At 45.4% G+C, this 24,892-nt stretch overlaps 1 protein-coding gene across 3 annotated transcripts; it reads left to right on the forward strand.

Moving 5' to 3' along the window:
• The first annotated feature begins 8,251 nt into the window (after nucleotides 1–8,251).
• Nucleotides 8,252–24,675, forward strand: LOC136937927 (kinesin-like protein KIF2A). Of its 3 annotated transcripts, XM_067231083.1 has the most exons (22): nucleotides 8,252–8,403; nucleotides 12,520–12,614; nucleotides 13,162–13,284; nucleotides 13,691–13,745; nucleotides 13,880–13,996; nucleotides 14,201–14,245; nucleotides 15,410–15,510; nucleotides 15,684–15,779; nucleotides 15,874–15,928; nucleotides 16,647–16,809; nucleotides 17,117–17,207; nucleotides 17,711–17,774; nucleotides 17,876–17,967; nucleotides 18,170–18,312; nucleotides 18,567–18,771; nucleotides 20,081–20,191; nucleotides 20,285–20,352; nucleotides 20,682–20,798; nucleotides 22,426–22,576; nucleotides 22,785–22,886; nucleotides 23,133–23,268; nucleotides 23,680–24,675. In XM_067231083.1, the coding sequence occupies exons 1-22, from the start codon at nucleotides 8,343–8,345 to the stop codon at nucleotides 23,763–23,765; spliced, it is 2,277 nt and encodes a 758-aa protein (XP_067087184.1). In that variant the 5' UTR covers nucleotides 8,252–8,342; the 3' UTR covers nucleotides 23,766–24,675. The 3 variants fall into 3 exon arrangements, with proteins under 3 accessions (XP_067087184.1, XP_067087182.1, XP_067087183.1); XM_067231081.1 differs by lacking the exon at nucleotides 14,201–14,245; XM_067231082.1 differs by lacking the exons at nucleotides 14,201–14,245; nucleotides 20,682–20,798.
• The last annotated feature ends 217 nt before the right edge of the window (nucleotides 24,676–24,892 follow it).

Below are 24,892 nucleotides of genomic sequence, written 5' to 3' on the forward strand. Positions count from 1 at the left end.
TGTCTGTACATCTCACTGTTTCATCAGTGTTTGACAGCCAGGTGTTGTACCACAGAGTGGATCTCACAGTACACACAATACGGCAAAAAACCTGGCATCAAACAACGTAGGAGGCTGTATAACGGTTACATAATTTGTCATGTGCAACGCACAAAAGTGGCATTCTCTTTCCCACCCAGGTGTCTTTTGGCTTCAGCAGTGATCGTGTTGGTGAGATGTCAAGTGGAGGTGCTCTTCTGTGAGCAACATGGAGCGTTTGGGCGATTGGGAGTTGACTTGCCCTTCCGTTTTTTTTTGTGCTTGTATTGAACAGATGTCGAGACTCTGTGTACTGTTCCTGTTTTAGATTTACTGTTCCGTAGGTTGCTATAGCGATAGCGTCCCCCTCACAACACGTCATAAAGAGTTGGTACTTAGTCAGATGTTGTCTATACAAGAGAGTTTCTGACTGACTTCCCTTCGTCCCTATCCTCTTTACCTCATGCCACTGTATTTTCCTATATGGCAATGCATTTCAAACAGTGTTGGTACATGGAAACTCTGGATGAGTCATCCATTTTCACCCCCTCTGTGCAAGATTGTTGCTTCACGTGTAGCTTTTAAGTCTGTGGGGGAGCAATTAAGGGGATTCCGATTAAAGAAGGCAGAATCAAACACAGGTGTTGGAGTGAGCCTTACATGGTCATTTACACAACTTGGATATGTAATTTGGTTAGAAAATGTGTGGACATGAAAGACAAATGTCTACTGTGTGACGCAAGTACCATCCACACACCTCCACACCTATCAACAGGAGCCCACAGTAGCAAACAGTTTCATAGGAAAGGAGAGGAAATGAATGCGCCCACTCACAATCCTTGCTTTGCTGGTTATGGGTCAAGGAGCTCTCTTCTCTAATCCACTGAAGAGGTGCAGAGTCACCAACAGAGGGTCTCTCTCTCTCTCTTTCCGTCCATCACTCACTTTCTCCCTCTTACAAATAACCAATGGAGGGGTTTGGAACATGTGTTTAATTATGGTTAGGCAGCACAATGTTGAGAGGTAAGCATGGCCTGCTGTGCTACCCTGATGGCCCCAGTATGGGGGGCACACAGCCCGATCTGCAAACTGACAGACTCCCTGACTAGACACGAACATGAATTCACTCACCTGGCTTCACCTGAGAAGGTGGGAGAACAGTTCGGGCACACCACAATGGTCTAGGCCCATGCTCAATACCTGTAACCAAATGCAAAGTTGTGTCAGGAGATCAAATTGATATGGCACAATGTTTCTCTTTTTGTATTCTACAGTTCGATGAAGTTGTCACATGAAGTTGTAGGAACATTTGGGAAATGCGGTGGCTTGGAATCTAACTCCCTTCGTGCCGTATGTGAAAGTAAGCAGATGACACCCGCACAAAAGTCACTAGCAGTAGTAGAAGGAGCAGGCCCCTTTATTGATCCCCAAGGGAAAATTGCAGCATTGCAGGAGGAAAGATAAAACGAAATAGGAATAGGTGTAGGAAATAAAAATAAAACACTGGTAAAAAAAATTACAAAATACAAAAAATACTTATACTACACAGCGCTGTCCACGGGTTAAACAAAGGGTTACATCACAGGGTAACACACATATATACAAACAAGTATAAAAAAAAATATGCAGGTGACAGGTGACAAAGGTAATACTGACAGTGCAAAGCGAAGAATAGCAGGTGAATAGCATGAATCAATAAACAGCATGTACTAGCAAACTGTACAGATGATTGGAGTATATAAATCCGGAATCCCTAATATTATGCGAGGTGTACCAAGAACTGTGAGATGTATAGAACTGGAACTCAACAGTGCAACCGGAGCAGCTGCTCACCACACCGTCAGACACACAGCTCTGCAGGAATAAGGAGCATGACCCAGGAGATCCAAGAGGGCAACCACCTCCATCTGCCTCATCTTCTACCCCAGCAGCTGAGGTTGTATGGTGTAAAGGACAGGAGAAATCAAAACGGAATGATTCTCACCATGCACCCAGCTCCATTGAGGTGGGGGGTAGGCCCTCTGGAGCAGATGGAGGACGATGTCATCCACTCTGATGAGATACTGGTAGGAGAACTGCAGGGGTTCCCTGAAGGCACTGACCAGGCACCTGAGAGAACAAGCCTCTCCAGTCTCTTTATGACGTGGGATGGAAGCACTACCGTCTGTAGTCGTCAACAACAGTGGGGTGCCCCTTCTTGGGCACCAGGACCAGGTAGGAAGTCTTCCACATCACAGGAACCCACTCAATGCTTAGGCTCAGGTTGAATAAATGCTGGAGCACTCGACACAGCTGGCCGGCGCAGCTCCTCAGCACCCTGGGCCAACATGGACTGATGCCATCATGGCCGGAGGCCTTGCTCCTGTGAAGCTTCTCCAGCACTCTCCTCAACTGGGCAGTGGTGAATAACAGGGGTGCGGTTGTGGTGGGAGATGATGATGATGGGTCATTGGTTGTGGAGGGAGGTAGTGGGGGGATGGTGGGGGCCAATTTGGAGGGAGAGCAGACAGAAAGTGGGGGGAGAGCAGGAAGGGCTGTCATGGTTTTCATCCCCTGCCACATGTCCCTTAGCCTGTTCTGCATCCTGGTCCTCCATCTTGGTCATCTTTTTGCTCTCTTTCCCTCCCGGATTTGCACCTTCAGCCCCTTCTGGACACTCTTCACCTCGTCCTCATCACCGACTTCAAATGCACTCTTCTTCTCGAGCAGAGCCTTCAGATCACTGGTAATCAAGTGCATGTTGTTGGTAAAATAGCAAACTTTCCAAGTGGGCACATGATTGTCCTCGTAGTTTATGCAGTCAGTAACACAGTCAGTGAGTGTGCTCTTATCTTCTATAGCTCTTTGCCAATAAACACTGATGTTAATACAGCATATACGCTTTTTTTGTACCGAAAATGTAATCAATGGTTTCAGATGTTCTCTTTCCCTGAGTGTGTATCCTGTCTTCTAGAGAATCATGAAATGATGACCCTGACCTGGGACATATTTAGGTCTCTCGGATCAAAGCTACACAGGGACTGAGGTTGCGTGATGTTTCCCTCAGCACGCATCAACATGTAGTAACTTCTCCATGTAAAGCATGTGTTTGAGAAAACTTTGACCATTCATACTGTGTGCTTCAAATCCATGTCGAGACCATACATCAGTCACAGGAGAGGAAGGAGCGCCTGTCCTTTATCTGCTCTACGCGCTGTTCCGTGTCTGGGTTGCAGTAAAATCTAATAATTATGCAAATTTAAAGGGCCTGTCATAAGCTGAGTAAGCGGTGTTGCGTGTGTGGGGGGGAGATTCAACGCTGATTTTTATATAATACATCACACATCTATCATCTGCAACTTGCAATATATGTCACAATATTATTTGACTTGAAACATGTTGGTCTCCTGCCAGAGTGCTGTCTGTCCAGTCACATTATGTATGTATAGTGCTGAATGCAGTGGTCAAAATTGTAAATCGTTTTCAGAGATCTGAAATGTACCAACTATGAAATTAACAATGTCTGTGCAGCGAACAACATAAAGAACCCTGGATTTTCCTGATGGATATAGTGTTATGCTCACAGATGTTGTATACATTGTTTTTGCTATTTTCTTGTTACTGTTTGTTTGTTTCTTGTTAATGTTTTTTCTACACTTGTTGAAGTCAGACAAAGGTAGAACCAGGAAACAACAACGTTTGCAAGCGGAGACCCTAGCTAACTCCTACACTCACTTTCAATTTCAATTCAATTTATTTTATTAAGAGGGACAGTGCACATTAATGAACATTAAAATGTAAATGCCAGAGTGATAAAGGCTATACAACCTAAAAAAAGGCATTAAGTTAAAATATAACAAACATAAAATGTTTGGGTACTACTAGTACTACTTGGGTAGAAAGGAAAGAACAATGGGTAAAAACAAGTGGTAAATATAATTCTACTGCTAAAAAATCATTCAAAAAAATAAAAATACTGCTCCAAAGTACAGTTCAGTAACTTGCTCTCTTATAGGTGAAGGGTATGTGTTCAAAACCGAGGGTGCAGTTAGAATGCATCATGCAGGTCAGGGTCAAACCTGGTCAGAGTGGCTTTGATCTGACATGACACACAAACGTTGCTTTCCTGTTCTCAACCATCAGGCCATTCCTTGCCACATAACAACCGTTGTCCGTCAGCAACCAGGCCTAGTACATTTGTACATTTGAGCAAAGCCTGAATTCATTTAAACAGTAATGTAGGACATTTAGTCCAAATGTGACCTAGTCAATGCCATCAAAAACCAAGTAATTACTAATGATAATTGTTATAAAATAATAGTTACTTTCAAAGCAACTTGGTTGCTTGGCTGCAGCTGCTGCCCCTTCACTGTTTACACTGTCTTTCTTCACATACATCATCAAAATGTAAACAGACACTGGTCTATGTCATCAGCTGAAACAGCCATATAAACCCTGCAGGGGGCTCATTCTATTACTTACTGTGGGTCAGCCCTCAACAGAGTACACATCTGTGGACTGAATGACAAACACATATTGCCCCCTGGTGGTTAGAAAGTTTGCATGAACATCAAACACTGTGAAGTAAGCTTGTGTTTTCACGAAAAACTGAGTGTTGTGTTTGTCATAAGGGATAAACTAATGGCCTCTGGCAAGATCGACACTATAACACAGAGCTCAAGCTAAAGTTCTTGTTTATATTTGCAGCTTGAAGCGGGGGTGGAGACTTCTAAACAAAGAATCACTAACCCTCTCAAGAAGAAGGCAGTAACATCTATGTCTTTGGCATTTATCTTCCAAAGGTGTCTCACACATTGTTTCTCTAACTCTGGACTATTTCTTACTAGCCCTTCATTATTGTGATGAGTGATGAGAGGCTGTAATCCAAGGACAGTGTTTATAGTATAATAACATACGGTAACCAGTGTACTGCATGTATAACACATTTTCCTGTAACTTGAAAGCTAAACAAACAGATGTGTTTAGCACGTTTATACTCATCTTAAGAAGAGCCTTTTATGGTCAGCTTCCCTCAACTTAGTGTTAAATTCAAGGGGATAGCATGTACACCAGCCGAGAATGGATGCTTGCTTATACATGAAACTGCTATGAAACTGCATCCATATTTATAGGTGTCTCTTATAAATGCATCCCCTTTAAAGAGCATCTCCGGAAATATTAGAATTTGCTCCAGGCTAAAATGGGTTTGTTCATAAAGAACCTGTCTCATACATCTGTTTAAGGGTCTTTAAATGAACAACATCCCGATCATCGTCAGAGATTTAACATTTTGGAGTAATTACTACTTTGATTGTTTGGTATGGCTAAGCACTAACATGATCACATCACGATTTTCTCACTCAACATACAATAGTTTCTGTAAACACTTTGCAATTTAATTGCAAGCTTTCATGCTTTCAGAATTCATGTAGATCTATGACGTATGTACTTTGAATAAAGTTTCAGCAATTATGTCAATGCATTTCCAAAACTGATGCTCTCTGCAGACTAGCTTTGAAATAAAAATCGGTTTTAAATATCCGGAAGTTATAAACATGGTAATATATTGTCTTCACTGTTCACTAAACTACTTGTATCATCTGTGTGGGCATGGGGAGGGGGTGAATGACAAACGTCTGCTTTGTAGTGCAACAATGGATTCCTACTCTGTCCCTCCTCTATTACTAGCCTACGTCATCAGTACGCCAGAAACATGACCTCTGTTTGCAAATCTAGAGGTTAGGTTACATCTTTCTGAGTACAACATGTACTGTACTCTCAGCCCATGAATGAAAATACAAGCTTCATAAAGATGAAGAGGAGCAAGAGGATTTGAAAGAGAGGAATGATGAAGATGCTGAAATATGAGGGAGGGCCTGAGGGAGTGGTGGCTGAGCGGTTAGGGAATTGGGCTAGTAATCAGAAGGTTGCGGTTCGATTCCCGGCTGTGCAAAATGATGTTGTGTCCTTGGGCAAGGCACTTCCCCCTACTTGCCTCAGGGTGAATGTCCCTGTACTTACTGTAAGTCGCTCTGCATAAGAGCGTCTGCTAAATGTAATTAACAAATCCGGAAATCCTGCCATTTTAGATTGATGACCATTTCTTCATAATTATTTGTCTAGAAGTCATCTTAAAGTTTTATGCTGAACTGTGCAGGTCTCATCGCATTTTGTGGATCTTAGTTGTACGTCCCCTCTGTTTTTAAGACAGTGTAAGATGGATGTGTGTTGCCATGAGACCAGCTGCTAAGTGAGTCAGATAAGTGTTTGTGCAATCCTCCTAAATAAACCCACGCAGCCTGCCTGGCCATCCTTTTACTGACACACATGTTTGTACTTGTTGGGACCCAAAGCTTTCCAAGTACTGAAGTACACTGCTCAGTGATTGTGATAAACCCATAAATGCATCCTAAAAAATAAACATCAGTGGGCTTTGATTATAATTCAGAATCTTTAGTCTCAGTGTGAACACATCACAGCAAAGTTTTTTTTTACTATTGAATGTGTGAGTAATCAAAAACACAAGATTTGTTATGAGATGAGTCAATTTGCCGGATACTCGAAACAATATAACTCCACTGTTTATAAAACCCTGTTTAATAAATGTCTACATGGAGAAAGGAAAAAGACAAATGTGCTCATCAGAATGAAGAATAGAATACTGACCTGCAGGGGGTGCTACACACAACAAAATACTCACACTTAAAGGAAGGGTATGGAAGCAAATTGTTACCAAAATTCAAATGAAAATGCATTTCCAGAAATGCATTTGCATTTTAAGAATGTGGCTGCATTATTTGACTCATAAATGAAATTAGTAATCAATCATCCTATTTGCATTTTAATTTTCTTCTTCAAGAGTGCTCAATCTTTCACTTAATTAAAATGAAAAAGAAATTTTCAAAACATGCCCCAGCAAATAGATACCAAAATTCAATTTGAAATGTAAAATTTGAAAATTAAAATGTATTTCCAGAAATGCATTTTCATTTTAAGAACGTGGCTGCAAAATCGTGGCCACAATTCAAATTCAAATGCATTTCCAGAAATGCATTTCATTTTAAGAACGTGGCTGCAAAATCGTGACCACTAATTTCATTTATGAGTCAAATAATGCAGCCACATTCTTAAAATGCATTTGCATTTGAATTTTGGTAACGATTTGCTTACATAGAAGGGTAGGAAATGTGGTTGAGAAGCACTTTTGTCATCTTTGCTGAAATAAACTTCATATCCTGATAACGGCCAATAAATCTAAATGTTTGACAGTAAAATGAAATCAATTCGATATCGGGGCGTCGCAGGACTGTAATAAGTGTAGTGTAGGTTGGTTAAACTCACTCCTCAGGTATATGCAGGCCACCCGCGCTAGCTTTTCATTGGCGTAGCTGGTAGTGGTTGCTGGTAATGGTCACTTCCTGGAATTGGAGGTGGTTGGTTCAAACTCAGGTGCGGCGAACATCGGCCATGTGTACTTCCGACAGTGGCGTGGTCACGTCTGGAACATCAACACGACCAATCAAGGTCGGACCGCCACTAATGATGTCTGACGGCATTCGGATTGAATGCAACGATTGGACAGGGTACTTGTCTGTCTACCTACCTACCTCTCCACAGTAATCAGGCACAGTAATTCATGTGTTTTGGAGGAGTCGCTTTGAAGGGAGGGGGTGGGATATTTTGGTTTGAATCCTTTCTAAAATTGCTAGTTTCGCAAAATGTGTCTAACTTTACTTTAACACATGTGGGCCTAAATGCAAAGTTGCTACAGATTTTGTTTTATTTACTAACTCTGTTTTGAACTCACTAATCATGACGTTTTACAATTGTTTCATGAGTTCAAGGGTGACAGTAAATTCTGAAAAATACATGTCCCTAAACATCAGTGAAAGTATCAATAAAACAGATGAACAAAATCAATTGTCCAAAACATTAGGCACATTCGACTACAACCTTATTCTTTTTGCCTAAATAAAGATAAAAATAAAAAGCTCTAGATTCTTGTTTAAAATACCTCTATAGGGGGATATGACAAACTTGGCAACCTCTGTTCAGACGCAGTCCATATTTCAAATCATTTGAATCAGATCTTCTAAAATGACTCACTTTACCATGAAGTACATATAACGTTACACATGAATCGTTTGGGGGAAATGATTCATAGCATCGGGTTCACTACAAAGATTTGTTCACTGCGTGCATGACTTGATTCATTCTTTTCAATCCTGTTTCTGTCCCTCCCTGCATCCTCCGATCAAATTTCAGTTCTGCATACTACATTTATATATATTTCGGAAACAAACATATTGTTAAACATTTAAGACATTTAGGTTAACTAATGAAGAATGGCAGCTAGTTTTGGGAAGATCATCGTTGGCGTTTTTGTGGAAATAAAACGAAGCGATGGTAAGTTTCTTACAGTGACCGGTCATTTTCCAGTCCCTATAGATTTTTCCCTCGCTGCAAGTTATTTGAGTTACTTAGCTAGAGCTAGCTACTGTTGCTAGATACTTGCTAGTTTTAGCCTTCAGCTGATAGCTACCAATCCACTAGCAAGCTAGCTAGCTAGCTTCCTTGCATTGTTGCTGTGGTGATGTAGTTACTGGTCGCACAACAACTGTTGACGCTGGGACTGAACGCTAGCTCTAGCTAGCTGCTGCAAACCGGTGTAAGTTGCTGGCTTAGCAATCACCGAGTCGGCCAAGTAACACCTAACGCAAACACAACATAATAACGTCAGGTAGCATTACATACGGGCTTTGTTGCATTACTAGATACACAATCAACAAAGTACTCGCTTGCTAATGTTAATTTAGCTAAGCTAGGTAACAAATTCAAGACGCTAACGTATCTAGCCTGACGAGCTAACTAGCTCTGGTACTAGTAGTAGCTAGACGGATTTACGTTGGTTTTTCTGGCCAACTCTAAACATTAATGCTAGTTTATCCAGCCTACGCAAACCTGTCCCATCTTGGTAGTCAAGAGTCTAGCTGGATAGTTAGCCTGCCCGACAATAACTTGTTGGCTAACATTGGCTCCGTCCCACATGAAACACTGCCACTTACTGTAGCTAGCCTAGCTAGCTAGTATTACTTATCATCCCTGAGGCTTGTTGCTAATATAGAAATATAATTTATGTAATAGCCATAAACAATCTAGCTAAGCTATCTCTCTTACTAGCTGACTACGCAGCCCCCTTTTGTAAATCTTTAGGTGACTAGCTAGCTAGCTACATTTTATTTCAGCAACATAGCAGTAAGCGTAGATGAGAAATTACCACGACATGTTACGATACTGTCTGGTCATGGGCATGATGACTACTTGTGATACCATCATTTTTAACCACTATAGCTAGATACTATAACTTGTCTGTAGGGTATGAATGACTGGATCTGAAATTGAGTGAGCGTGTCAGAGTAGACCGAATTTGCTTCCACGCATTGGGGGGTGGGAGATGGTGATCCACCAAACCACCAACCACCCCATCTGTTGCAGCTCTCCAGATCCTGGCTTTGGCCGGGCAGTGGTGTCTTCTCACATGAACTGAATAAATGTTAGCTAGCTGACTAGTAATAGTGCATAATAGGGAAAGTAGGCAAAGATAATGTATGAGCAGCCTCTGTTCAAAACCCAGGTTATCATGACCTCCTCTTTGACTGAGTTTTATAGCTGGCATCACGAACACTAAAGCTTAGACCAGAACAGTCCAATGTTTTCGCTGTCTCTGAATGGGATCAGAAATACTTAATCTTAAATGTGGATTATCTACTGTATTGCATCAATTTCTGCATTGAAATGATGCCCATGTCATGATATAAACATATTTGAAGCTCAACCATTTTGGCCGTTAAAGATGGTAGAATTCTTCTTCATTGATGTAATGGTGACACAGATATCCGCCTGGGCGTCTTTGTTGTTGTAGTGAACAGTGTGCAGTATATCTGTAGGTATCAAGTCAGCTGCAGGTGGAGATTTCCCTCCAGTACGTCTTGATTGGGCTGTGAATGAACAGCTATTAGGCTAACAGCTTCTTGAAGTAAATTGAGTTACTTCGACAATTTAACAGCATGGGTAATAACATGAACAGGTTAGACTAGTGTCTAATGCAGCATGTCAGCATGCTCTACAGTGTATCATGACCCAAGCAGTCAAGGTTGCAGGTATGTTGTCCTGTCTCCATTTGTATTTGAGAGGCGGCCTCCCCTCCTCTTCGTTGCTTTCTGTTGGTGACCTTTGAACATAAAGCCTACTTATACCTAGACATGGCAGTAGTCACTGCATTATATGACACTTATCAGCTCAGGAAGTGTCACTTTTCCTAGCACCCAAAGTTGTTGCCTAACACATGTGACTGGAAGACTTACCCTCCTTCCTTATCCACTTGGTAAAAAGTGGTGGGTGTATGTCTTGCATGTTTTAGGCCTGTGGATTTTCCTATTAGGTCTGTGTGGGTCAGGGAGCCTGTGTGCATGCGTGTCCAATTTAATCCTTCTTCAGAACAGTCCAGTGTCTCTTAGCCAGCTCAGGGCCCTCCTGTTCCTAAGTAGCGGTGTCGTGTCTCGCGTGGTTTTCAACTCTAGTACTGCCGTTGCCAGTGCGGCTCTGTAACCTACCTAACCAACCGACATTGGATTTAAACGCCCAGGCCTACATCTTACAGCCAGCCCTGAGGAACAGACGGTGGCATGTTCCATAGCTAGCAGAAATAAGATTTTAAAAAACATCTGGAGGTGAACCCCAAAAAATTTTGGGTGCTTTTTTGACGAAAGTATACACTTAAGCTGAAGCATGTTGTTGAATCTAGTCACTCTTCATTAGAAAAAGCTTGTATTTGTTTTTTGGTGTGCCGAAGTGAAGAGCACAAAAGGTTCTCTATCACGGCACCAGAGGCTGTCCCCATGATTAAGTCATGTTCACTGTCGAGCAGAGCAGGGCCTTGTGCAGTTCTGTGTATCAAGGCCAACCTGTCCCTTTCTCACCCCGCTGTTGTGTTTCACCCCTACCTCTTAGACTCCACTGAGTAAATTATGAACTAACCCTTGACCAAACATTGTCTGTGTCTACTACCGCGCACTTTACTAAGTACACTGCAATACAGTGCACTGCAATACAGTGCACTTACATCTGTAGTGCACTCCGACGCTGAGTAGTGCTGTCTCAAATGGAACACTTAAGTTAACCACTTGGCGGGAAGTGACGGACGCAAATCTGATTGTGACACCCGCGAATCTAAGGCGAATCTGCTCGCGAGTCATTTCGTCCGCCATTATTTTAGAAATGAAATGAAAATCTGCCGAAAGGGCTCCTCCTCTTCCGCTACGTAGCCAATATGGCGCCCGTTTAGGGCGAGTAGTGTCCATCGTTGTACACTGCATTTTTTGACCGTTTGCAGTGCGTCATCCGGGTACTTTCAGTGCACTGAATTCTGCTGGTTATGTCAGTGTATGCGCCCTAAGCACTGAAAGTCAGTGCTCGAAGTGCACAAGTGCGCGGTAGTAGACACAGCCATTGTCATCCTTGTGTTTTGGTTCTCTGTTAGCGTAAGGGAGTAGACCCATGTGGGTCTGTGCGTGGACATTTGGGAGTCTGTTGGAGCCTTTCCCACCGCCTTTTCTCGTCTCTCTCGCTCCCCCCCCCTCCTTCCCACCTCACAAGAGAAGCAGGTCTATTTGCTGATGACAGTCAGAGAACACTAAAAGCAGCGTTCAAGCCAGGCAGGAGCTCTAAATAATGGATGGCAGGACACGGCGCGTCCCTTCAACTGTGAGCCGGCAGTTTGCAGTGCTTTCAGGCCAAGGCCCTGCGAAAGACAAGACAATGAGAGGTGAAGGAACCAGTGATTATGGTGGGAGGCAGCTGGGTAGTTTGAGACCACCGACAGCAACTGTGATAGGACACGTGTTTCTCGAAAGCACTTAAGTGAAGCGATGTGCTGCTGCAATTGGCTAAGAGGGATGTGTAGCCTAATTGACAATAGACACTACTGTTCCTGCATTGGTTGTTCGTTGCATGTTCAAATATTTTAATAGCAAGAGGGCGGAGGGGTTTTCAGAAACAAGTTTGTCCAGCGTTGACACAATCGTGAAATCATTTTCACGAGGGACTATGAGGAAACGTGTTTGTTCTTGGAATCTGGGTTTGTCTGGGTTAGGTCACACTGTCCTTGCGCCCCTGCTTATTCCTCGGGGAAACCTCAGGGCCATATTAAAGGCATGTGCGATACAGATTGCTAATGGCTGTCGGTGTTACGCCATGCCACCATCATCAGTATGCTCAGTCACCAGCCAAAAAACTATGGTAATCTATTGAGTGGTTGGTCAAATTTGAACATTTACTAGCCATTTTGGCAGGTCGACAAAAAAGTTAAATTTGCACTGCGCCCACGTGTGTGTGTGTGTCAGCTCAGTCAGGAGGACCTGTCTGTCCCAGGATACAATGCAATTTCCTCCAGCCCCTCAAGTCGGAATCCTCACATCCTCATCTACAGCTGTTATCTGAAAACGTGCTCTCTCCTCTCTACAGGCCGAATACACCAGGCGATGGTCACCTCTCTGAATGAGGACAACGAGAGTGTCACCGTGGAGTGGATCGAGAACGGAGACACCAAGGGGAAAGAGGTACAGGAGTTGTACTGCAAGCCTCTGCAGCTTCCGGAAACATCCGCTCCACTCTCCCAGACCCATGAATAATGGATCCCAAGACATTCTAGAGCCGGAGAGATGACACAATCATCCGGCATGTTCTACAGTTCCGCTCGACAAAGCCCCTTTCCTGGTTTTATCTTGTAGCTCTAAATATGAATGAGCTCAGAAAGCCTGTACAGTAGACTTGGACTAGATACTAGACTAGTATGTGATCTTTGGTTAGCAGCTGAATGCAAAATCCTCCTGTTGTATTCTCTCTCTCTCTTCTCCCTCTCTTCTCTCTCTTTCGCTCTCCTCTCTCTCCCTCTACTCTCGCTCTCGCTCTTCCCCCCCATCCCTCTGTCCAGGCATTGATCCAAGGCATGCTCATCGATATGTCTGGTCTTTTGAACGTGTCACCTGCCTACTCATTTACACAGATATTGAACAGCAGGGTGGATCGTTTATTCTGCACATTTCTATTGCTCTTACATGAATTGACTTGGTGAGCGTGATATATAACCCCCTACCGTGTCCACAGATCGACTTGGAGAGCATATTTGCACTAAACCCCGATTTGGGCCCCGACGAAGAGATCGCCCCAAGCCCAGAGACTCCGCCCCCACCCACGCCCAGCTCCGTGAAGGTCAGCAAGATCGCCAAGGTGAGCCCCGTGTCCTCTCCTAGCAGTGCCCCATAACTCCCCCCTCCCCAGATCCAACAATGGGGCACTTTGTTTCTATTTAACGGATCAGCATAAGAGCAGCAAGTGTGTTGTGAAGCAAGCCTTCGCATTCACAGACGCCTCAGGACACCAGCAACGGCTGTAGAGAACAAAGAGATCTTCAGTAATACGCAGTAATCGGATACTTTGGGCCTTGTCTATTTTTGCGACCCTTGGTTCTGTAATAGTCGCGAGTCAGATGGTACAGGAGTCAGCATTGGGAGGCTGTCTTGATATCTGAATGACAAGAAGGGAAAGCGGGTTCCTATTCTGACTGTAGATCCAAGAAAAACCAAGTACTCGCATTGCATTTTGGGATCCATTCACAAACCAGTTTCTTTTGCAGAATCGGCGGACAATAGCCCCCACTAAGAATGAAACTCCATCCAAGGAAAACAGAGGTGTGTTCCCACACACGCCTCCATTCTGAATTGTGTTTCTGTCTCCAAAGGCCCTCTTGGGTCAATTCTGAAATGTAACAAACCTACTTTGTCATTTTATTATTTTCCAATAATAACCACCCTTCATGTTCCAGTGGTGTCCACACGAGCCAGACCAGCCCCACCCCCCCAGCCGGAGCCTGCCCCCCCTCCCCCGGCCCAGCCTCCAGCCCAACCCAGCCAGGCCCAGACCCAGCAGCAGCTGCAGAACGGTAACACACACACCCTGAAAGTTTCCCACGCCTGCTGGCGTAGAGATAGGGAAGACGGGGAAATCTGAAAGATTTCAGACTTGCCTGTCATCTGACACAGTAATGTTTTGTTCAGTTGCCGCCACAGTTCGATTTGAATATGGCGTCCTTGGAAAGCTGATGGAAATGCTTATGTTGTCTTTGTTGATCACGTGTTTATCGCAGACTCTTCCATGCATCAGCTACCCAGAAAGGAGTTTGGACAGCTTTGTATGTATCTCCCTCCCCCCCCCCCCCCCCCCCCCCCCCCCCCCCCTCCTCTAGCTGTCTGACTTCTACAGCTATCCGTTGAGCAACCTCTAGGCTTGTGATTGTGCTGCTCTACTGAAAGCCTTCCTGCCTGAAAGTCTCCCGAGCTAGAGTTGGGGGAGCAGAGCACTAAGGCAATCCAGCCAGCAGACGGGCCTTCTGGCTTCACACAGAGACTGATAGCGCTGCTTTCAGCCCAACTAAATGACCTGTCCCCTGTCTGGATTTAGTCAGGATTCAACCCCTCCTCCTCTCCTCCCTCACCCCCACAGTCCCCTCAAACAAATCTCCCTCACCCACTTGCCTGGATGGTTCTGACCTGGTTCTGACCTGATTTGCCTCCCCCAGATTACAACAGATTAGTCCTCCCTCTGTTGTGACATGGAGGGGGTGTTTGGCCTGCACCGCTGGGCTGCAGCTGGTCTCTGCTCTGGAGGAGGAGAGGAGGAGGAGGGGTGGTGCTTACAGATTCTCTTTCTGGTGTTAAATTCTCTTCTGAAACCTGACGGTGGATACTACTGAAATTTGGTTCATCTTAAATTATGTGGTACAATGGTGAATTTGGCTGAAATTGCACTAATCAGCTGGAGTTTCTTGGGGATTTTGGCTATTTTGCGCATGTCTAAATGTGTACAAAACACATACTTTGATCCCAGTTTCATGCTACATTTGTGATATTGACCCTGATTCAGTCCTAAGTCACAAAATGCCTAAAATCATGCAATGAGCCTAATAGTGTGAACTGTGTCCGTGACGTCATCTTTTCTGAGCCCCACCTCATGAAGCAGTGTCCGAGTGTTATTGGGAACCGGCCAGACGTGAAGGGCCGTTTGACTGAGACTGGGGAGGCTGGGACATATCTTAAAAGAGCTGTCGTATAGAGCTTGTTTAGAGCTGCCATTTCCTGTCTTGTCAGCCTCCTCCTAGACTAGGATGAGGGCGTTGCCAGATATTGGGGGGAAAATAATGTTGTGAGAAAGACTCACGGACACAGAAAGGGAGAAACTGAACCAAAATAGGAAGAGGGGATCTCCTTTGAGAGGAATGCTGTGTGTGTGTCTTGCGAGGGGAACCAGGGTTTGTGATCTCCTGCTCTGTGGGGGGGGGGGTTCTCTTTGTCTCCAGCACGGAGGAAGTCTAACTGTGTGAAGGAGGTGGAGAAGCTGCAGGAGAAGAGGGAGAGGCGGAGGCTACAGCAGCAGGAGCTGAGGGAGAAGAGAGCACAGGTAACACTCCTCTTCTGGATCTCACATCCCAACCACTCCATTCTTTTACGTGCATTAAAAACAGAGGTGTTTTGAGTCGACATCTTCTTTTGCCATGACAACTCATCCAAGAGCTTGATGACTTACAACGGGGCGAGTGAATATGTGCCTGTGCCCCGTCTGTCTCTTAACAGGAAGTGGACACCACCATCCCCAACTACGAGATCTTGTACATGATCCGAGACTTCCGCGCCAGTCTGGACTACCGGCCGCTGACCACCGCAGACCTGGTGAGCGTGAGACCGGTCCTGTTTAACCCAAGCCCCTAAACACTCGGCGCAGCTCAGATGTAATCAGGATATCTAAATCTTTGTGTGTTTTCAGATCGAAGAGCACAGAATATGTGTCTGTGTGAGGAAACGGCCGCTCAACAAGAAAGGCAAGTGGTACCTTTCTCACAACACTAGGGCCAATTACATTACTGTAGGGTGTATAATATTACTGGAGGGTGAATTATATTACGAGGGTGAATTATATTTATGGAGAGTGAATTATATTACTTGAGGGTGTATGATATTACTTTAGGGCGTGTGTTATTATGGGTATCTTTGCTTTCCAACTAAAGACTGATGACTCATTGCGTTTATCATGATAGTGTAGACACACTTGTTCCGGGAGTACAACGGCACTTAGGAATGAATGGCTGGACCTGATGTTAGTTTCCTCCAGGATCACAATGACTCTTATTGAGAGACTTGTTGCTCTTGTTGGTTGGTTGTAACGGATTTAAATTCTTGTACTCGCTGTGAAATATTTTTTACTGTTGATTGTTTTTCTACAGGTACACTTGCACTTTTGAGTTTAATGTTGTTTAATTGTAACTTGTCTAACTACATGCTCTTATGGTTCTTCCCTTTGGCACTTATTTGGTTTTCACAATGTATGCTTCATGTTTTGGCTGCTCGCAATGTTCGGGGCCATCTCGTTGGTATGATCAGTGACCTATGCACTTTTGTAAAGCTCTCTCTTGGAAGTCGCTTTGAATAAAAGCGTCTGCTAAATGCGTAAACGTAATGTGAAAACAAAAATATGGACAATGAAAGAATGCATCGAGAGGGTCATCTTAAAATAAGGGGTGTGTGTGTGCGCGTGCTCAGAGTTGACGGTGAAGGACCTGGACGTGATCACCATCCCCAGCAAGGACGTGGTGATGGTCCACGAGCCCAAGCAGAAGGTGGACCTGACGCGCTACCTGGAGAACCAGACGTTCCGCTTCGACTACGCCTTCGACGACAGCACCACCAACGAGATGGTGTACAGGTGAGACAGCAGCTTACCACACTGGGACAGTGGCCTCTCTGGTGGAAAGACACCGCTTCTAATGCCTTCATTTTATTCGCTTTGAAAGTCCAGTTATTTGTGATGTAGATTGACTGCCAGAGACCTTGTTGAGGGGTGTAGAGTGTGTGTGTATACTCTGTGACATGCGTGTTCTGTGTGTGTGTATATAATTTGTGACAGTTGTGTATACTCGGTGACAGGTGTGTTCTATGTGTATAATGAGAGGTGTTGTGTGTGTGTGTGTGTGTATGTAGCCAGTGACAGGTGTGTTCTGTGTCCCCTGCAGGTTCACCGCCAGGCCCCTGGTAGAGACCATCTTTGAGCGCGGCATGGCCACCTGCTTCGCCTACGGACAGACAGGAAGTGGCAAAACACACGTGAGCCACACACATCTCATCACGTCTCCTTCTATAGAAAATGCCTATAACCGTATTTAATATCCACATCATGGGCGGAGCTAGGGAGGGGCTAGCAGGTGCTGAAGCACCCCCAAGAAATACCAAAGCACCTTGATAGCACCCCCAAAAATAATTTCTGGAAAATCCGATCGGAGAATCGGATGTTAATTGTACGGAACCTGACACGGAGCAGTCCGCTGATACGTTTGCCACGGATGCAGAGATGGCAGGTAGCACAACTGCAGTTCCATTCAAATTAGCATCACGAGGGGACAAGTTTTGCTCATTTATTAATAGTATTTATATATAATATATATATAATTTTGCAGCTCTCCTTGTCAATGATCTAGCACCCACTCAGCATCTGCATAAAAAATGATCTGGTGCCACCCCTGATCCACATAAACAAATTAGTTTCTGGACATTTACTTTTAGTACACAAATTTGGATTTTGGTTTCTCATGCATGTGTTTGCGTTTCAGACTATGGGTGGGGATTTTTCTGGAAAGAACCAGGATTGTTCTAAAGGAATTTATGCATTAGCTGGTAAGTAATTCTTAGTGGATTGTGAGTTTTGTTTTGGACAGTTTAAAGCACCCTGATCGTATTATTATTGAAACACCGTAATCCCTCGACCTCTCCTGCAGCTAGGGACGTATTTCTCATGTTGAAGAAACCCAACTACAAGAAGCTGGACCTTCAGGTGTATGCCACCTTCTTTGAGATCTACAGTGGAAAGGTAAGCATTTCACAAAAAATCATTTGACTCTAGATTTCTTTTTATAAAGAAATGAAAAGTTCAACTCTGTGAACTTGAGGTTCTGTCGGACTGTATTGTCTCCACGGCCTACAAATTGCAGCGTTGCAAAGGTTTAGACTGTCATGCTGCTGGGAGTGTAATGTCTGCGCTGCCCGTACAAGCTTCTGGGTTGCGGTTGCAGGTGTTCGACCTGCTGAACCGCAAGGCCAAGCTGCGCGTGCTGGAGGACGGCAGGCAGCAAGTGCAGGTGGTGGGGCTCCAGGAGAAGGATGTCCGCTGTACCGAGGACGTCCTCAAGCTCATAGAAGTGGGCAACAGCTGCAGGTGAGCGGAGCAGGCGAGAGGAGGCAGGCACAAACCGCCTACTGCAACATGGCCACCTCAGGACAGAGCATCCGTTTGTCATGTCTGAACGTGTTCTCTCACACTCTCCTCGTCTCATATCTACCCTCTTTCTGTCTATTTCTTTCTTTTTTTCTTTCTATATTTCTCTCGCTTTCACTCTTCCTTTCTTTCTCTTTCTCTCTTCCTTTCTTTCTCTCTCTGCACACTTTCATCGACATATCTTCCTCCACCAGGACGTCGGGCCAGACTTCGGCCAACGCCCACTCGTCGCGTAGCCACGCCGTGTTCCAGATCATCCTGCGCCGGAAGGGCAAGATGCATGGCAAGTTCTCCCTGATCGACCTGGCGGGCAACGAGCGGGGCGCCGACACGTCCAGCGCCGACCGCCAGACGCGCTTGGAGGGCGCCGAGATCAACAAGAGCTTGCTGGCTCTCAAGGTCAGAGGGCAGAGGTCGGCACCGGGGAGAGTCTTAAGGCCGAATTATACTTCTCCGACTCTGTTACGGACGGACGGAGTCGGACGGATTGGTTGAATTTATAGTACTCCGAAGGCTGTGGGTGCTGAAAACAATTCACCGCCAGAAGAGTAGGTGGCGCAACGTTTTTTTTAAGTCGTCATTGAGTGTTTATTTACCTAGGTTATCGAGAAGTCGGAGCAAATGTACAAATTAGCCGTTTCATCAATAAAATACGCACATTTTCAGAAACTACACTGCCCATTTCTCGTCACATTTTAATTCAGATGCTGATTTACATGTACTGTTTAGCTGAAATATGAATTGTAAAAACTTTCAGCAATGGCAGTCAAAGGATTCTGTTTGTCCTGTTTATCACGACAACCCCGCCCCTGACGCAAGCGGTTCTTAATACGGACCAATCACAGCCAAGGGCTATCCGTAAAATGACGGACGGACAGACGGAGAGTCAGGAAAATCAGGAGGTGCACGTAAAGCTCTCCGAGGGGCACGGAGAGGGCACGGAGAGGGAATTCCTCGTCGGAGAGGGCGTTCCCTGTGTCCGTCTCCGTAAAAACGGAGAAGTATAAATCGGCCTTTAGCAGTAGCAGCTGTCTCTGTTGGTAGCGCAGGGTCGTTACGGGATGGGACTGCTGCACTCACTCAGGGTTCCTTGGTCCTTGAAAGTTTGAATGGAAGACAAGGATTTTCTTAAGACCTTGATAGTTTGTGAAAATAGACATAAATGGACATGGGTCATTGAAAGTGCTTGAATTGTTATGTGTGGTACAGAATAGAAATTGAAGTAACCGTGGTGTGTTCTGTAAGCCTGATAGTTCTCATGATAAGAATTACCTTAACCAGTCATTAACCTTGATCCGTGACTCAAACAATGCTGTGTCTTTGAATTGGGCTTTCCTTGAATAGTCATTGTTGTTTAAGAAGGTGTTGAAACCTTCTAATTACTGGGTCTGCAGTGTTTCCCCTAGGTTTACAGCTTTGGGGGGGGGCATTTAGCATAAGGCCATTTAGTTTGTTTAATAAAAGAGCAAACTATAGCTGTTTTGTAGGAAAGGTAACCTTCAATTACTTATTTTGTGATCTGGCGCTATATTAAAAATGTAAAAAAATTCAATTACAAAATTAACTTGACCTTCAAGGGGGGGGGGCGGGGGGGGGCCGTTGGGGGGGTGGGGCGCCCCCCTAATATAATGGTAGGGGAAACACTGGTCTTGGAGCAGACTGGCTACTAGCTTATTTATTTTTCAATCACTCTCTCTCTTCCTTTCAGGAATGTATCAGGGCACTGGGCCTCAACAAGCCCCACACACCGTTCAGGGCCAGCAAGCTCACCCAGGTCCTCCGAGACTCCTTCATCGGGGAGAACTCCCGCACATGCATGGTGAGCCTCATCTCTCCTGGCTCTCCCCCTCTCCACCCTCTCTGTCTCGAGACATCCCTGTCCTGACCCCCTGCCTCCTCTCATCCTGGTCAGATTGCCACCATCTCTCCCGGCATGACTTCCTGCGAAAACACCCTCAACACGCTACGCTACGCTAACAGGTAGGACACTGTGATACTGGGAATGAATGGAACACTCCTCAGTAATACCTGATCTTTGGCTAATGTGTCACTTGAGAATAAGAAAACAGTTTTTTTGGGGGGGGGGTTGACCCAGTTATATAAGGACAGGTTTGCTTTAACAATATTGAAATGGAATTACTTCAAATCATTTCTTCAATGGTGTAATGAATGACGTGAGGGTTTTAAATAAAAAATTACCTGTCTGTCCTTCTCAGTAGTTCTGTCTAACCCTCTCACCTTCTCTCTCTCTCTCTCTCTTCTGCTGTTGTCCCTGTCCCTTTGTGTGCTGGGTGGTGGTCGTTGAGCAGGGTAAAGGAGTTTGGGATCAGTCCCTCAGACATCCCTTTCTCCCAGGGAGGTCGCCCCGAACTCTCGCCCACACACACCTTTGAGTTTGATGACTTTGCTGCCACCTCTCCCAGCAGGTTGTCATGGCAAACACACACACACACACACTGGCAAATACACACACTGACACACAGACACACAGGCAGATACACACACTGACACACAGGCAGATACACACACTGACACACAGGCAGACAAACACACAGAGGCAGACACGCACACATATACGGGCAGATACACAAACACACACACACAGATAAACACACACTGACACACAGGCAGACACACGAACACTTCTTCATGCACAAGTACACACATCATTTCAACACCCTTACCATGGCTGCATGTACTACTTACAAGTACTCCACGCTCACTCGATGTATTAAAGGCATTCACACTACTAAAGAACATTCTGTGGCCTTGAACTGTTGAATGGCTGGTGCATAATGCCCCCTTTCATCATATCCCACCCTTCCAGCCCATCTCTCCACCTGCAGATGCCTCTAATCATCCACCTCCTCTTACTCCTCCCCTGCCTCTACAGCCTGGGCATGCGGCATTTCTTTTCATCCTGTGATATGCTATGACTTTTCATCCCTGCATAACAACAAAAATGCCACTTGTGTTTCAGCATGTGTGTGTGTGCGGGTGTGTGTGCGTTTTGTGCGCGTGCAACGTGCATTTGAATCATTTCCTGGCCCAACGCTTCATTCCATTTTCCATATATTGTTGACGCTACATGACACCATAAACAGCCCTGCCCTGTTTATCCCAGGTGACACGGGATGTGTCACTGTTGCAGAGTCCTCCACACAGCGACTCATCACTAAATCCGACTGCTAATAAGCCGAACGTTCGACATAGGTGGTTTCTCGGCAGTGTTTGACTCTAGTCAGTGGCTCTTTAATGAGAGGAGGCCATGCCTGTGGTGCTGGTGGTGTTCCCAAACACAAAGGCATTAGACTTGGCTTGTGCTACCACACAGTGATAATCCCCCCCCTCCCATCCCCAGTCTTAATGGATGAGCTCTCTACCTGCTGGGTCAGGACCAGGTCAGTATTACCTTATCAGCTCAGTCAGCCTTCATTAAACACAAGCCCCAGCCACACAGATACCCGTGTTTAAATACAGCATTGTCCAGGCCCTCTGCTCTGATTGGAGCTAGGAAGGTTCTTTGTTGTGCTGCGACCCTCGATTTAAACCAAGCTCAAGTGATAATGGTACTTTTTGTGATATTTGGCTTTTTTTAAAGAAAAAACGAATCAAGTGATGTTCAATCACCCGGGAGCCTCCCCGAGCTGTAGAGATTGTTCCATGGACGTGGGACCATATTGGCTTGGTGCGGTCACTACAGTCACCTCAGTGTTTCCCCTACCATTATATTAGGGGGCACCCCCTTTGTGTATGTTATTTACACGATGGCGTGTCATTTCTGTCTCTACATGGTCGCCCCCCCCCCCCCCCCCCCCCCTGTAAACCTAGGGGAAACACTGCACCTCATGACTATTCAGTGGGATGAAACATTTCCAAGGACTTCATCACCCTCCCAAGCTCCACAAGATGTTATTGTGACATCCGCAATGTTTTGACCCCAGTGAAGGAGACCCCGTATGTGTGTGTGTCTGTCTAAACGTGTGCATATCTGCTCGTGTGTGTGACTTGCGAGCAGACTCCCATCGTAACAAGCTCTCCCCGGGACGGCAGGGTGAAGGAGCTGACCGTGGACACCAACCAGCTGGTGGAGGGCGGTCGAGCAAACAACCACACCGTCAACCAGATAGACCTGCTGGACGATGAGGACTGGCTGGGGAGTTCCCCTCAGAGAGATGACCTCAAACTGCTCTGTGAGCAGAATGTAAGAAACACTTTTCCCTCTCGATACCGGCTACAGACATTACAACGTGTGTGTGAAAGTGTGGACGGACTAAGGAGGTTTTCTGTTTACCTTTTGACGAGATGTACATTGACAAGCTTAGTTATGAACCCTCAAAGCCTTTTATTGTTTTCAGTAAGTGTTCTTCCCTGACTCTTCTCTGGGGTGTGCTGGGTTTGTCTCTTCCCAGGAGGAGGAGGTGTCCCCGCAGCTCTTCACCTTCCATGAGGCCGTGTCCCAGATGGTGGAGATGGAGGAGCAGGTGCTGGAGGACCACCGCGCTGTCTTCCAGGTCAGACCCTTCTCACCCCAGCCTTGCACGCCTCGCAACTCACAGCAGTTTGTTCACACTCAAACCAGAAACATATATTCATGTTTTGTTTTGTTTTTCTTCCACGGCTGCACCTCATGCCTATATGACCGCAGCATTGCCATATTGCCATGGCTTATTTGGCAACATACCACACCCTGTCGTGGTGTATCGCTTTAACACAGGCATGTAGTGAAGCGGTTCCGTATTTCCCTGCTGTGGCTGCAGGAGTCTATCCGCTGGCTGGAGGATGAGAAGGTCCTGCTGGAGATGACGGAGGAGGTGGACTACGACGTGGACACCTACGCCACCCAGCTGGAACACATCCTGGACCAGAAGATAGACATCCTCACTGAGCTCCGAGGTGGGAGGGAGCAGAGGCATAAGCTAATCAGTGGGAGTCAGGTGGCTGAGCGGTTAGGGAATCGGGCTAGTGATCTGAAGGTTGCCAGTTCGATTCCCGGCCGTGCCAAATGACGTTGTGTCCTTGGGCAAGGCACTTCACCCTACTTGCCTCGGGGGGAATGTCCCTGTACTTACTGTAAGTCGCTCTGGATAAGGGCGTCTGCTAAATGACTAAATGTAATCCCACCGTAGGATATCTTTGGGGAGAAATGCTATCCTGGACTTCTCAGTTCTTCTTCAGTCCAAGAAGATAGTCTCTAGACACTCCCTAGACAGTTATTGAAGTAAACACTCCAGTTGTCATTATGGGTTAGAAATTCAGGTCAAATTAGAACATTTTATTAACTCACATTACTCTCTCCCTCTCCAGATAAAGTGAAGTCATTCCGGTCTGCGCTGCAGGAGGAGGAACATGCCAGTAAGCAGATTAATCCCAAGAGACCGCGGGCCCTGTAAGACCGAGTGGCAGGGTCTGTGTTTGTTTTGAGCAAGCCAGCAGAGAGCGGCACGTACCGGAACATGACCACTAGAGGCTCCAGGTGGCTCTCTGATATGCTGGCTGCAAAGCTAAAAGGACTTTTTACAATCACACTCAAAGTTTTCACTTTATTTCCCAGTTCTCACAAACCAAGGTTGTTTTCCAAAAAATGGCATCAGACACAAGAGGATGAAGCTTTATTTTTTATCTGAACCCCCCCCCCCTTCCCCCCATTTCTTTAGATGGTTGCTTGAAACATTTTTAAAGCCTTTAGTTTTTTTGACCCTGTTCCATTTTATTTATTTACTTTTGTACTTCTTTGTACTTCCTCTGTTGAACGAGTGTTCACAGGCTTGCCCGCTGACCGACGTAGGTCAATGTTACACCGGTGCGTGGACTATGGCGCTACGGACACATGCATGTGTTCACTGTGATAACGTAAATCCGTATGCCACCTTTCTCCAACGCCACGCTTGATTTGGTGTCCCCCCCTCCCTCAGTTGGCTGTGTATGATACGTAGCTGTAAACATACTCTTCCCCTTTTTTTATTTCCTCTCCATCTTGAGTTTAGCAGTTGGGAAGTGTAATCAGTGTGTTTTGTTTCCTCCTTCATACCCTCCAACATGACGATGTTCTACCGTACTTGTAGTCTGGTTGAGTTTTGTGCCATATCATGTTTTGTGGCCACCCAGTTCACTCGTTTCCCATTTTACCTGTTAACTTACTGTAAAATACATTGTTTTGTCTGCACCATTTAACTTTTATTTTGAAAAATTGAAACAACTTAACATGTATAGTTAATACCACTGATAACTGCTGGGTTTGTTGCTCAGTGTTTGCACCAGATGTTACGCTGGCTGAAGTAATAAAAAAAATCTCCTGTTTGAGTCGGCTTTTGCGGTTGACATTGTTACATTCATACTGTGGCCAACAAGCACTGAGCTGTTAGATTTCCTGTGTCTGTAGGGCCCCGAGACGGCCAGGAAGGCGAAGTGTGGAGAAGCAGCCCTGCAAGAACAGCAGACAAAGCCACTAGTGGCCTCATGTGAACCCAGTCAACAGCACCACCTAGAGGCAGGACCAGGGTCTTGCGCTGGAGGGCAG

This window comes from Osmerus mordax, chromosome 28 (genome assembly GCF_038355195.1).
Source record: "Osmerus mordax isolate fOsmMor3 chromosome 28, fOsmMor3.pri, whole genome shotgun sequence".
Lineage (NCBI taxonomy): Eukaryota > Metazoa > Chordata > Actinopteri > Osmeriformes > Osmeridae > Osmerus > Osmerus mordax.